General features: G+C 36.4%; 1 protein-coding gene across 2 annotated transcripts; it reads right to left on the reverse strand.

Annotated features, from left to right (window-relative positions):
* Positions 1 to 1,828: 1,828 nt before the first annotated feature.
* Positions 1,829 to 14,665, reverse strand: LOC139167223 (stromelysin-1-like). Of its 2 annotated transcripts, XM_070751664.1 has the most exons (11): positions 14,538 to 14,665; positions 13,480 to 13,724; positions 13,246 to 13,394; positions 11,317 to 11,442; positions 9,529 to 9,690; positions 8,429 to 8,591; positions 7,421 to 7,554; positions 5,927 to 6,086; positions 5,425 to 5,502; positions 3,438 to 3,538; positions 1,829 to 2,795 (listed from the first exon to the last, which is right to left on the reverse strand). In XM_070751664.1, the coding sequence occupies exons 1-11, from the start codon at positions 14,625 to 14,627 to the stop codon at positions 2,695 to 2,697; spliced, it is 1,509 nt and encodes a 502-aa protein (XP_070607765.1). In that variant the 5' UTR covers positions 14,628 to 14,665; the 3' UTR covers positions 1,829 to 2,694. The 2 variants fall into 2 exon arrangements, with proteins under 2 accessions (XP_070607765.1, XP_070607766.1); XM_070751665.1 differs by lacking the exon at positions 5,425 to 5,502.
* Positions 14,666 to 15,234: the final 569 nt, after the last annotated feature.

Consider the following 15,234-nt stretch of genomic DNA (forward strand, 5'->3'; position numbering starts at 1 on the left):
CAAACAAACAAACAAACAAACTAACTAACTAACAAACAAACGAACACTGAAGTAGCCAATTCAAACATCCAAATTTAAATATCTTTTTTAAAAAAGTTTTATTTATGATTTTCATTTACATAAAAGAAAGAAACATTTCATTAGCCATATACAGAACATTTTCCGTTTGAGATTCATTTTATGTTTATCTATACATCATTACTAATTGTAATCATTTCATTATAGGAAAAATAGAGACACCAAGAAAGTAGATGGGTTTGTATATGTTATTTGTATAAAACTAAGTAAGAGAAAATAATGTATATGTATGGTTGTCACTAGATTTGAACTTTTATTTTTATTTTTCTCTGTGTATTCCTATTTTGGATCCATATGTACCATTTCCCCCATAATTTTTTGGTTTCGTTGTCTTTTATGCCCTTAATGTCTCTTGTTATTTTATCCATCTCTGCCCATCTATAATTTTTTTCCTATAATTTAGCTTTCTGATGGGATTCTTTGTTTTTTCCATGTTTGGGCGTAGGTTATTCTAGTTGCCGTAATTATATGTATCATTAGATATAATATTTGTTTGGGATACTTTTTATTCCATATTCCCAATAAAAATCCCTCCGGGGTGAATTCAATCTCCATCTGTGTAATTTCTGCCACCATTCATGTTTAGTCTTCCATAGAATTTTAACTTTAGAACAAGTCCACCACATGTGATAGAAATTTGAATATCTTAAAGGGGCAGTAAAGTAACTTCTTATTTATTTCTTTGTTGTGTAATGGATGAGAAGACCATCTATCAGATTTTCTGACAGACGTAGGAGAATAATTAAGCAGGTCTTTGTGTGAGGTGGGGGAAGGTATGAATGGCCGCCATTTGATTGTACAGATAGCTAAATTGACTGTATGTAGTGTGACCACTTTCTTTTGTTCAGATAACAAATGGCTAAAGGTACCCATGGAGGTGGATTGACTTTAAAAAGTCAAGTACTTGGCATGGCTTTCTTGAAGCCCTGCCTTTTTATTTTTATTCATAATAAAATGAGAGTTGACATCACCAACTGTACAATGGAATCCACCAATCATTTGAATTTTGAAATATAATCTTATATAACATATAAGATTGACAGCAGAAAAAGACCTCAGGGTCCATCTAGTCTGCCCTGATACTATTTCCTGTACTTTATCTTAGGATGGATATATGTTTATCCCAAACATGTTTAAATTCAGTTACTGTGGATTTACCAACTACGTCTGCTGGAAGTTTGTTCCAAGGATCTACTATTCTTTCAATGAAATAATATTTTCTCACGTTGCTTCTGATCTTTTCAACTAACCTCAGATTGTGCCCCCTTGTTCTTGTGTTTACTTTCCTATTAAAAACACTTCCCTCCTGAACCTTATTTAACCCTTTAACATATTGAAATGTTTCAATCATGTCCCCCCTTTCCCTTCTGTCCTCCAGACTGTACAGATTGAGTTCATTAAGTCTTTCCTGATAAGTTTTATGCTTAAGACCTTCCACCATTTTTGTAGCCCGTCTTTGGACCCGTTCAATTTTGTCAACATCTGTAGGTGAGGTCTTCAGGACTGAACAAAGTATTCCAAATGTGGTCTCACCAGTGCTCCATAAAGCGAGATCATTTTTAAAAAATTGTCAGGTCAATTTAGCAGAATCAAATGGACCATTCCATTCAATCACATAGATATTTCGCCATAGTTGATTTAGAATCCTTAAGTAAGGTGAATTGATGACAGGATGGCTGATTTCTTTTTATGTATATAATTTTTATTTTTTTAAAATAAAATAAGAAAATAAGAACAATACACATATTGAAAGAAAAAATTAAAGAAAAATAATAAGTGAAAATGTGCAATGGAAGAAGTAGAGAAGAAAAAGGAAAGAACAAGTTATAAAGGAGCATTTTTTGATCTTTGTAATAGCAGATACTAACAGATTTTATATTTTACTCTCTCTTTTTCTATAAAATGTACAACATCATTTCCTTCTTTCCAAAGTTTATCCTTTCTGATAATCAAACCCATAAACCAGAATTTATTATTTTTTTCCAGAAAAAAAGTTCATAAGGAATTTCCTGTCACTAATAAATGGATTTTTTATCTCTAATCTGACAAATTGATGTTGCTATCTCTGCTAATTTTGCCATCTCCACCATTCATTCCTCTGCTGTATGTATTTCAGTCTTTTCATTTTTACAGATATAATAATCTTGCAGCATTGATCATATATAGAATAATAGTTATCCTGCAATTATCCTGTATATTGTATTATTATATTATATTCATCACATTATATTACATTACAGTACATCATTCCATTCCATTACATTACATTAGAGCTGCGGTGGCACAGTGGTTAGAGTGCAGTACTACAGGTTACTTCTGCTGATCACCAGATGCCAGCAGTTTGGCAGTTCGAATCTCACCAGGCTCAAGGTTGACTCAGCCTTCCAGCTTTCTGAGGTCAGTAAAATGAGAACCCAGATTGTTGGGGGCAAATACTCTGTAAATCCCTTAGAGAGGGCTGTAAAGCACTAGCAGTATATAAATCAAAGTGCTATTGCTATTACATTTCATTATTATATTATATTATTTTAATTTAATTATTATATTTTCACACACACCCAAAACATTCAATGTAAAGTAGCCAGTTATGTTTCATCATTTTTTTCCTTTATTTTCTCAGCATGAAAACCAGCTGTTGGCCTTTAGGATCCGAGTAACTCTTCTGGTTTTAGGATCAAACTCATATTGATTTCTTCCCTTAAAGAAGTGTAATACATCTACAAAGGGCAAAGAAAGCAAACATAGAGGAATGTAATGTGCATTATCAAACAAATGGAAAAAATACTTATCAAGGGGTAGAGTAATTATAATTAATTCAACTATGATGGAAATGCAACAGTGAACATACTTGACGGGAATGATTTCTCTGACAGATTCTGTCGACATTTTGCAAGCAATAAAATTGAGAAAGAAACTTGATGCAAAGGGTTTAAGTTTTGTGTTACTCATCCAAACTGGGTGGGGGTGGGGTAAAATCTTTGGTGAACAAAGAGAGCTTTGCATTTAAATCAGTGGACAAATGTAAATTTTAAATGAAAATTGAATTCAATTTTACATGATTACAATTGCAAGCGGTTAACCTGCCACTCCAGGTTAACCTGATGGGAGTGGCCTATATGTTATAATAAATAAATAAATATTATTTACAGTTGCTTTAATATATTTCCCCCCCCAAAACATATCCTTATGGGCAATTCTGAAGGACCTAACTAAGTCATTGAGCCCTTCAGAGCTTCTGATTATGGACTTTGTCCTAATCAAGTCAACTGTGCTTTGTTTATTTTTTTTTAAAAAAAGACAATATTGACACAATATTAACACAAAACCCCTACTTATCCCTTCTAAGAGGTGTCCATTACCATTGTAGTGGAAGACAGCATCAATCTTGCCAGAGATACCTGGGAAGCCATCTTGGATCCTTTGGGGTTTCCTGTTCATGGTTTTGCTGTTTTCATCATAACTTAGAAAAGGAAGGAAAAAGGAAAAATAAAACCTTAAGCCAAACTAAAATTGGAGTTAGAATCATAGATTTGGAACAAATCCAAGTTCACCATTCAGAAAAGAAAATCCACATTAAAGTATCAAATTTATCAAATCTGTTTTAAATGTTGGTCTCACTTTGTGATGCCAAGGGACAGAAATAGTGTAGGCAGAAGGGAGGGAAAACACCACCCCTTTGGATAATAATTTTCACTGTTATGGTATTGTTGGGAAGTTTTTTTAACATTCATTTGGAATGTCTTCCTGTAATTTATATCTACCATGCTATGTCCTGATCTCTGGAACAAGAGACAACAGGCCTTCCTTGACCTTGAGTGTAACATACTTTTAGGTATATGAAGAATATTCTCGTATTCCTTCACAGATTTCACAAGTGTACATGTTTTCCATTCCTTCAATGTCCCATGACAGGGCTTACTTGGTTTCTGGTCCTTAGATGACCCTTGTTGCACTTTTCTGAACATATTCCAACTTTTCTGCATCCCTTTTAACTAGGGATACTGCAGACCTAAACATAATGTTCAAGATAAAGTCTGACCAAACACAGGAGAATAGTGCTGAAAATCATTAAATGGAAAATTTGGAAATTGGAATGTTGTCAGGGGAGAGTAAGGGCAGGAGTCAAGGCAATTCAAATATATACAGATGTATTGCATGATAACACTCTCTAATAGAATCTGAACTACTAACAGCCAAAGCAAATTGGCAGTAGATAAGTCAATGAAATTCAAGGAAGCTGGACTTTTATTTATTTTATTAATTTATATTTGTCAAACAGTTATAGAATGATAAATTGTATAAATAAAACATTAGAAAAGTAATGATAAAAAGTAATGATAGAAGACAATAGAACAGTAGGACAGAGACGGTAGGCACAATGGTGAGCTTATGCACGCCCTTTACAGATGTGCATAAGCATCCCTTAGAAAGGGAGAGAGGTCAATTGTAGATAATCTAAGGTTAAAGGTTTTGGGGTTAGGAGTAGAAACCATAGAGTCAGGTCTGAAGACTAATGATGTGCTTGACCCTTCCCTTGGAACCAAGTTTTCTTTCATAATGGAAACTTATAAACTGCTTTGTTGAAAGAAACTGTTTTCAGCTGGGCTGTATCATTGATCAGCCAAGGAGAATCACTACCACAAAGGCTTTCTGGACCAAGTCCACTCTGTCTGGAGATGCCAGAAATTAAAATTGGGACCTTCTGTATCCAAGGTTGACAACTATTACTAATATGTGTTACTTATAGATTAGAGCTGAAGTCTGAAAATACAGTATGTGAGGTTTTGTCCTTATTGGCTTAATCAGTAAATGCATTTTATAGACATCAAAATGTACTGTAATTCAACTAACTCTTCATCTCCCAAATCCAGCTCTACAGTAATTGCTTTCTGAAAGGAATAACACTTTCTATCCAGTAATCAGATAATATCTCTGACTACCATTAGAGGGCACTAATCAATTTGGAAATGAAATAATGCCATATTGTTTAAAATACAGTGTTCCCTCGATTTTCGCGGGTTCAAACTTCGTGAATAGCCTATACCACGGTTTTTCAAAAAATATTAATTAAAAAATACTTCATGGTTTTTTTCCCTATAGCACAGTTTTTCCCACCCGATGATATCATATGTCATTGCCAAACTAATAATTTTTGCAAATAAATAACAAAAAAAATAATTATTGTTAATAAATAATTATGTTTATAAATATCAGGATCATTTTTACTGAGTATCAGTAATAATGGTGAGTAAATGGTTGTTAAGGGAATGGGAATGGTAATTTAGGGGTTTAAAGTGTTAAGGGAGGGCTGTTGATACTGTCCATAGCCAAAAATGGTGTATTTACTTCCGCATCTCTACTTCGCGGAAATTCGACTTTCGCCGGCAGTTCCGGAATGCATCCCCCGCGGAAATCAAGGGGACACTGTATATAATGCAATACAACATGTTGACACCTGTTGATAAACTGAAATATGCATACAAACAGACTGCATTCTTTTTAAGAATTACCCACATTTTGGGGTGGGTGGGAATGAAATATACAGCCAAGGAAATTAATTGGAGTCTCAAATGTATGCTGGATTTAACATTTAGCATGTTTTCTTTAAAAAGACAGACAACATCAATGATGCCAAAGACAGTTGTAAGCCCTCTTCAGGAGCGAGTTCTAAAACCATTTACTCCCAATTCATGTGCATGCTTGGGCACAACACTTCTGTGCATGTGCAGAAGCATCCCAGGCTGGTGAGCCTCCCACCACCCATGCTACCGGTTCTAAGAACTGATCTGAACTGGGAGCAACCCACAGTTGGCCCTCTTGCTTTGCATTTGTGACTTTTATTTCATACCTCCAGTATCTGTCTGCAGAAAAATAATATGACTTCATTTCATTGGCACTGAAAACTGCAGCATCGATTTTTGCGACCTCTTTGGGAAGCCCCAGACTGTGGATGGATTTGGGGTATCCAGGAAGCAGGTAATCTCCTTTCACGGCCCAGAATTGGTTGCCTGTAATCAAGCAGATTATAAATACCAAGGATTTCTAGAAGTGAACGAGTAGGAAACCTACAAGAACTGCCTGTAATTCAAATGAACCAGGCAATGTAGAAAAGACAGATTATTTGCCTGAGATTATTTGCTCTCCAAATGAAGCAAATTTCTTTTTGCTAAGTTGGTACTTTTACCCCAGAATTCACAGTTGTGTTATGGCACCATGGATCTGACTTCCAAAAGATTCTTTAGGTAACGTGAGGGCAGGAACTTTGCCACAACTTGCAACTCTTTAAAGCAGCTGTAGCTTTTGCCAGACCCATCCTCGAATACAGCTCATCTGTTTGGAATCCATATCGCATCTCAGACATTAACACCCTTGAAAATGTCCAAAGATACTTCACCAGAAGAGCCCTTCACTCCTCCACTCAAAACAGAATACCCTACGAGACTAGACGTAGTAATAATGTTGGTTTGCCTGGGCCTAGAAAGCTTAGAACTAAGACACCTTAAACAAGATCTAAGTTTTGCCCACAAGATCATATGATGCAACGTCCTGCCTGTCGGCGATTACTTCAGTTTCAACCACAACAACACAAGAGCACAAAACAGATTTAAACTTAATATTAACTGCTCCAAACTTGACTGTAAAAAATATGACTTCAGTAACCGAGTTGTCGAAGCGTGGAACTCATTACCGGACTCCATAGTGTCATCCCCAAACCCCCAACACTTTACCCTTAGATTATCTACGGTTGACCTATCCAGATTCCTAAGAGGTCAGTAAGGGGCGAGTACAAGTGCACTAGAGTGCCTTCCGTCCCCTGTCCTATTGCTCTCCTATATCTCCTATACCTTTCTTCTATTCCTATATCTCTTCTTCTATTCTTTCATTGATATGTTCTATTACTATATCTTCTTTTCTATTATTTCTTAGATGTATTTTACTATGAGTATCTCCTCTATAACCTTCATCATGTATTTTACTATGTGTGTGTGTGTGTGTGTGTGTATGTATCAAATGTTTTTAGCTGAAATTTTAAAATTAAGGGAGACTAGGATGGCACCATTTCGGCCCTGTTCTGGCCTCATCAGCTAGCCACACCCTTCCTTATATATACACACCCACTAAAAGCCTCATTGTGTATTGGACAAAATAAATAAATAAAAACAAATAAATAAATATTTTCAAAGATGTCCCCTACATCTGCAGAAGACTGTCACACAATTCCAGGAAAAGAGGTGGTTGCTTTAAAGAGTCAAAATGTGCTGTTTCCTTGTCCAGCTTTGCAAAATAATACCTTTTTAGAATCAAATACAGAACAAGGGCAGGATATATTACCATAGCTTACCTTTAAAAAGAAATACTTCATCTTTCTCACTATTTTCAGAAGCAGCATCAACTCCAGATGGTAGAAATGGCCAAAATTCAGAAATCAGATCCAACTCAATCTGTCTGTACTGGGGGAGTTTTCGCCAAAAATACCTATTAGAAACACATATTTGTTTTAGAGCACTAAACCTCTGAAAGCACTTTAAAAAAACTTTTAAAATCTGAAAGTTCAAATCTCAACAACAGCATTTTTTCCTTAAATGGAGAGAGACAGGAATTAGAAAAGGGAAAAAAAGAAATATAGTACTGTGAAAGATGTCTTGAATGCTATCAGGCATTCAGGATATTAGGATTTTTTATTCAATTTTTAACAGTGCAGATTATGGGAAAGCAATTTATTACCCTCTGACTGCATGCAGCCAGTTAGATAATTTCATAGAATTTTTGCATTAAAACAGATGGCATGATTATGAATTATGATTAGGGCCTTGAATTGATTTTTTTAAAAATCATGTAAATATTTAAACTGTTTGCTTAATGCCTGTTTAAAGTTATGATGGACTTAAAAAAAAAACAACCTAGGACTTTTGGGACTTATAACCTATCTTTGAAATTAGGACTCCCACCCCAGTCAAGTGATCATTTTTCAATGCTTGGGAACCAGCTTGGATTTACTACTGGTTGCAAGGTCTATGGTAACGTGACCAGAACTTGCAATTTTCTTGCTGTTTTCTAGCATTAGTGTGTGTGTGTGAAAGAGAGAGAGAGAGAGAAAGAAAGAAAAAAAGAGGGAGGGAGGGAGAGGGATAGAAAGAAAGGGAAGGGGAAGAGGGAGGAGAAGGAAGAAGAGCAGGAGGAGGAGAAGAAGAAGGAGAAGAGGAGGAGGAGGAGGAGGAGGAAGAAGAAGGAGAAGGAGAAGAAGAAGAAGAAGAAGAAGAAGAAGAAGAAGAAGAAGAAGAAGAAGAAGAAGAAGAAGAAGAAGAAGAAGAAGACGTTGATGATTCTGGTTGAAAATTACAGCCCTTACTTATTCCAGAAGAACATTATTTCTCCCCGAAAAGTGGTCACAGCATCAAATGTCAAGCCAGGATCGCAAGCAGATGGTAACAATGTTGGTTTGCCTGGGCTGTTGGGTATTTCTGGTTCATCGTTTATTGCTGGGTCTTCTTGAGGTGGATTCAATGATGCTCCTAAAAGAATGTCAGATGCATAAAATTAGCAGTAGGTGGGGGATCCTTCCCTGTTGACTAAGCATACAATATACATAAAGTTTTGCATTGTCCAGAATGTGGTAACCTCCAGAAGTTTGTGTGGGCTGGAAGCTGAAGTCCAACTATCACCTTAGGCTGGTGAAAAGCTGATGTTTCCTTATCTACATGCTGATAACAGGTGACTCACAACATGCTGACATTTTAGATAACTGAGCCTCAGTTTAGTTCTCTCTCGGTTCAAGAAATGGTTAAAAGGGTACAATATTTCAGATTACAGTGATACCTTGTTTTACGAACCCCTCTTCATACGAACTTTTCATGATACGAACCTGGTGCTTAAGATTTTTTTTGCCTCTTCTTCTGAACTATTTTCACCTTACGAACCTGAGCCGCCGCCACTGGGATGCCCCACCTCCGGACTTCCTTTGTCAGCCGAAGCACGGGGATTCCCCTGAGGCTCCCCTCGCTGGGAAACCCCACCTCTGGACTTCCGTTGTCAAAGTGCAGGGATTCCCCTGAAGCTCCTCTTGCTGGGATTCAAAGCAGCACTGGCAAAAACAAAGGGATTCCCTTCATTTTTCCCAGTGCTGCTTTGAATCCCAGCGAGGGGAGCCTCAGGGGAATCTCCATGCTTCGGCTGACAACGGAAGTCCAGAGGTGGGGTTTCCCAATGAGGGTAGCCTCAGGGGAATCCCCACGCTTCTGCTGGCAATGGAAGTCTGGAGGCGGGGATTCTCAGTGGCGCAAGGCAAAAGGGGTGACTTTTGGGATGGGGTTGCATGCTTTATTTGCTTTTACATTGATTCTTATGGGGAAAATTGCTTCGTCTTATGAACTTTTCATCTTACGAACCTGGTCACGGAACAAATTAAGTTCGTAAGACAAGGTATCACTGTACATGCATTTTCTAAATTACCATAGAGATACTGGATGCCAGCAATATCATCCTGAGATAGAATCGGTTGATTTGCCACGGGCGTCTTATACACCGGAGTCATCACTGCATTAGGATCTTGAGAATGTTGGAGTCCAAGGGAATGGCCAAGCTCATGAACAGCGGTATAAAACAAATTGGTACCTACATGGGCGATAAGAAACATCATATTGCAAACAGCCATTCTGAATCTTATCCCAAATGTGCTTTTTCAAGAGGCAACTGGACTTTCTGGTTCTACTTTGAAGACGTTTTGCTTCTCATCCAAGAAACTTTTTCAGCTTTGCATTCTGCTTTTTAATCTTTTGTAAAGCAGAAGCTGTCCCACGCCAGCTTCTGCTTTAATCATTACAATGTTGCTTGCTGCTTTGTTTACTTATTTATTCAATTTTAGAATAGAATATATATATTTTTTATTGACCAAGTGTGATTGGCATGAATCCCAGCGGCCTATAAGGTCCCACAGAGTTGGTCTTCTCCGGGTCCCGTCGACCAAACAATGTCGTTTGGCGGGCCCCAGGGGAAGAGCCGTCTCTGTGGCGGCCCCGGCCCTCTGGAATCAACTCCCCCCAGAGATTGGAACGGCCCCCACCCTCCTTGTCTTTCGCAAACTACTCAAGACCCACCTCTGTCGCCAGGCATGGGGGAGTTAAGATATTACTTCCCCTAGGCCATTACAAGTTATGCATGGTATGTTTGTGTGTATGTTTGGGTTTTGTTTTTAATTGTTTTATTAAATTGGATTGTTACATGTTGTTTTTTATCATTGTTGTTAGCCGCCCGAGTCTGCGGAGAGGGGTGGCATACAAATCCAATAAATAAATAAATAAATAAATTGGACTTACAAGGAATTTGTCTTGGCGCATATGCTCTCAGTGTACATAAAAGAAAAGATACCTTCATCAAGAATGATAAAGTACATTACTACTTCATGATTCTTGACAAATGTATATTTTCTTTTATGTACGCTGAGAGCATATGCACCAAAGACAAATTCCTTGTGTGTCCAATCATACTTGGCCAATAAATAAAGACTTCTATTCTAATGATAGTCTGGGTACAAATAAGCAATCAAATTATATTAGGAATCAATCAATATAAATCATAATGTTAAAAGCAACAAAGTTACAGTCATACAGTCATTAATGGGAGGAGATGGATGATGGGTATGATTAGAATATTAATAGCAGTGCAGTAAATAGTTTGACAGTGTTGAGGGAATTATTTTGTAACTAGTTAAAAGTCAATATGAAAACAATGAAAGGAAAAATTAAACATAAATGGGAATCAAAAGACATGGGTGTCAACAAAACCGTAATTTACTTATCGCATTTTACTTATCTACAGTCAAAAATCTCCTATAATAGCATTTCTAATCTGTTCACATATTATTGCTTTAAATTACTGCAATTATGAGAGGAAACACTGTTTGTTCAAAGCTATCACCCCATTTTGCTAAGTTGTCACTATAACTCTTATTTTTCAGTGCAATTTTATTATTTAACAAGGATATTTAACAATGTCTAAGGGAGATTCTCAGCCATCCAAATCATTGTTGTCCGAAGTTGTTTTTTCAAAAGGCAACTGGACTTTGTTTTTCCTTGAAAATATTTTGCTTATCATCAGAACTGAAGAAGCTTTTTGGATGAGAAGCAAAATGTCTTCGAGGAAAAACAAAGTCCAGCTGCCTTTTGAAAAAGCATCTTTGGGATGTTTAAGAACAATTTTTAATATGATTTTTGTTCTCACTCCTTTTATCTTTATTATTACCTTCTACACCATAGCTCCAGAATTCATCTTCGTCAAAATGGGCATCTCCCCCAATACCAGAACCAGGGGCGTAAGCGTGGGCAAGTATTCCACCAGGTCCATCGAAAGGAAAGACATCTTCATGAACTAAACATAACAGGAAAAATTATTTTATCATCTCATCTCAGACATTGCTTTAATCCGTGACATGAATTAATGTTTCTTTAGAAATAGATTTTCTGTAATACGCCATCTATGCTACAGTAAAGCTCAAATTTCTTTTTTTCCCCTTTCCATCAGGTTCAAGCAAAACTGTGCTTAGATTCAACAGCAGAAACTAGGAGGATCTGATGAAGTGAAATGTATTTCTATCGAGGATTTTAACAAGCAAATGAATTTAATGACTTAATTTTGGAACTCCAAATTAGTCTGATGTTGAAGATACTGAGCCAGGGGGGAAAGCTTCCATTTCGCTTGTGCCTGTCAGTTGTCAGAGAGCCAGTCACCTGCTCAGAGGCTGCTATTTGAGTTCTTTTACCCTCTGCACATGTACAAAGCAGAGTGTAAAAGAACCCAAATGGTGGAGTCTGGGTGGGTGGGTGGAGCCTCGCGCTCCCTTCACAACCGATTCTCTGACGACTGACAGCCACAAACGAACCGGGACCATTTCATCCCTGTACTGAACACAAACATAGATGATGGTCTCCCAGTCAGAAAACTTTTTTTTAAAAAAAAAAGATTTTTATTTACATATAAACAATTGAACAGATAAACATTTACAACTTACAGTACATTACTTACAGTAAATTAAAAGACGAGTATGTAATGTATCTCCTCTCCCCTCCTGAGGCTGGCTTAATTGACAGCCTCCTTAATTTAAATCTTAGCGGTATTGTAACCAGTGGTCAATAGTATATAGTATGCAATATTACATTCTTTGGTTTTGTTTTACTATTTGAAATCTTATATTCCATTAACTAAACATAGAAAAGAGTTATATTAAGGTTTAATTCTTAAGTTTGTTTGTGTTTATTTGTAACGTTTATTGTTACGCAGCGCTACTAGTAGTTATTCTTTTATTCAACCATGTATAAAAGTCATTCCATATTTGATAGTATTTGAGTTATCTTGTTCTTTTAGCTCCATTGTGAGCTTGTCTGATTCAGCACAGTCCAACATTTTTTTTAATAAAGTTGCGTTCATTCGGCATAACTTCATTTTTCCAGAATTGGGCTAAGGTTATTCTTGTTGCTGTTATTAAATGTTGTATAAGATAGTACTGTTCCTTTTTCATCTGTTTTTCAATAATACCAAGCAAAAATATTTCCGGTTTCATTTCTAATTCTATGTCAATTATTTCTTTTTTGGAGTTTCAACCAAATTCCTAACATCATTCACAGAACTGTCAATTTTTACAATCATTGGGAGGGAGGGATAATAAAATCATAAATTTAGCAAGATCATTTATAAAAACAAAGAGATGCCAGTTTTTCATCAAAGTCACTTCAAAAAGAATGAGGGAACTGTCATTGCATATATGGAGTTGCACAACTTTGCACACGATGTTTGTGTACCTAATTTTGTTTCTGTCCACTTTTTTGTGGGGAGGGATCAACTTCATTTCAATGATGTTACTTTGAGATAATTATAGTAGTAAAAAGTTAGAATTCTAATATAAATCTTTGCTCTAGGAAAACCAATGTTGGATGCCAACTAGGTGTGATTGTTTATGAGGGCAAAATACATTTCTAAGTGTTGCTATCCAAGCCCTAGAATTCTAAAGTGAGATGTCAAATAGTTTTTTTAAAAGGTGTATTTCATTTGGGAAGTGAAAAGTTCTAAGACTAAGAAAAATCCTGATGTAAGAATTATGAATGCATCACATATTTACAAAAGCCCTTTATACGTGGAACTTATTATCAAATTGCACATATACAATAGTTTATTTACCTCTAGAACGGAAAGAGATATATATGTCTGCATGATCAACTGGAACTTTTTCAAATGTCAGAGGTGTAACTTGGCTCCAAACTTTAAAAGCTTTCTCAATGACTTCGTCAACATTCTCTCTTTGCATATCTGGTGTGTAGTTCAGTATCCTTTGAAAAAACAAATGGGAACCAAATTCAGAAGGAACATGAGTTATATCAACTTTTCCCTTGAGGACGTGAGTTGAAAAATTACCTGTAGGTTAGATGATTCTTCTGCCACTTGGGTTGACCTGCAAAGAAGGCAAATTGGCCCACATCTGGATTTCCACATCTGGGTTTTTGAATTGTCTGCAGTGTATTGGAATCTATATCACCTGTCACCTCTAATCCCATAAATGTTTGCATTTCTCTGATCTTGTTTGCCATGGGTCTGCTAATTCTGCTTCTAAAGACTTGTTGCCCATTTGATGTAAAGTTGTAATATTTTTCTAGGTACTTCTGAAATAGAAAATTGTAAATGTATATTTATTTATTAATTAATTTCTTTTACATTTTAGAATGATTTAGAAGTCTCTAGTCAGATCCATATCTCATTATTTAAGGCCAATCTGAACACACCCATTTTGTTGTATCTGTTCTACATTTTATTGAAAGGTAGAAATCAGAGGACAAAAGAATCAATTATCAGCAAGCTATCCAGCATCACTATAGAATAGAAATGTTGTAGATGATAACAACTCTCACAGCTTTCTGTACTCTGCTACAGCATCGAGCTGGGTGTAAAAATTAGGACAGATCTTTCCAAATTCTTCAATATTTTGAATAGGTGTGAATAGTCCAACTATATTATTCATAATAAGTCCTCTTTGCAAGAAAATATTTTTGGTATTTGAAAGCAGTTACATTTTCTGTTATATTTTACATAGATTTTAGATGTTTGTATATGAATAAAAAAACATAACTATAAAACACTTTATTGTGTAATACTAGATACTTCTACATTCCTTAAGGCTATCACTTTTCAATCTTTGCAAAAGTGACTTTTTGTATCTCTTTCTCACCTTTCTCTATTTTTATTAATCCCAAGTTTTCTATGTATTGCTGGCAAGATGACAAAATAATTACATGCATGAATGTATGGGGTGATAAATAAAGCACAATGATTAGTTAATATTGATGACATTTCTGACTCTGTAAACCAAGCAGAGGGTGCTGTAAAGTCTAAGTGCTTTTGCTTATATCTCTTACATTATTGTAAATATAGAGTTACCTTGCATCAATATACAATTCTATTCGCATCTTTGACCTTACCTGCATAAGAAGCATTTTTTCTTTTTCATGTTTTACAGGCAAAGCGAAAGCTATTGCCCCACCAAAGAGCACGAGCCAGAAGTTTCTCATGTTTTTCTGCTTCCAAGTCGAGGGATAACTAGCTTTAAGATGAGCTGTCCACTTATATAGCATTTTGGTGCCTTGCAAATGGATATAAGCTTGCCTCAACCGAAATGATTACCTAATTGATGACAGAGGATATGGGGGATGGGGAGATGGGGGGAAAAGAACAAGTGAGCTGCCTTCAATGATTTAATATGATTTCTTCACTCTTCATCTTGAGAGATGTTGCAATTTTCTAGGCCAGTGTTTCCCAACCTTTTTTGAGCCGCGGCACATTATTCATATTTTCAAAATTCTGGGGAACACTGAGGGGGGCGCAGGGGGGGGGCTAAAGAAAAGTTTGGACAAAAAAAATCTCTTCCTCCATTTCACTCTATTTCTCCCTCCCTCTTTCTCTCCCTTCCTTCCCTTCTTTCTCTCTCTCCATCCCTCTTTCTTTCTTTCTTCCTCTCTTTTTTGCTCTCTTTCCCTCTCCCTCCTTCCCTCTCTCTTTCTCTCTCCCTCTTGCTTTCTTTCTCTCTCATTCTCTCCCCCCTCCTTTCTCTCTCTCTCTCTTTCTCTCTCATTCACCACGCCGGCAACAGAAAGAAAAAGAAAGTGAGAGAGCCGGAGA

Source organism: Erythrolamprus reginae, chromosome 4, assembly GCF_031021105.1.
Source record: "Erythrolamprus reginae isolate rEryReg1 chromosome 4, rEryReg1.hap1, whole genome shotgun sequence".
Taxonomy (NCBI): domain Eukaryota; kingdom Metazoa; phylum Chordata; class Lepidosauria; order Squamata; family Dipsadidae; genus Erythrolamprus; species Erythrolamprus reginae.

Excerpts from the sequence above, each read along its gene's own strand:
- LOC139167223 (XM_070751664.1), bottom strand. The coding sequence starts at position 14,627 with ATGAGAAACTTCTGGCTCGTGCTCTTTGGTGGGGCAATAGCTTTCGCT. Across the intron at positions 13,725-14,537 it reads AAAAAATGCTTCTTATGCAG|AAGTACCTAGAAAAATATTA; the intron begins GTAAGGTCAAAG and ends TTTCTATTTCAG. Across the intron at positions 8,592-9,528 it reads TGGCATCCAGTATCTCTATG|GAGCATCATTGAATCCACCT; the intron begins GTAATTTAGAAA and ends ACATTCTTTTAG.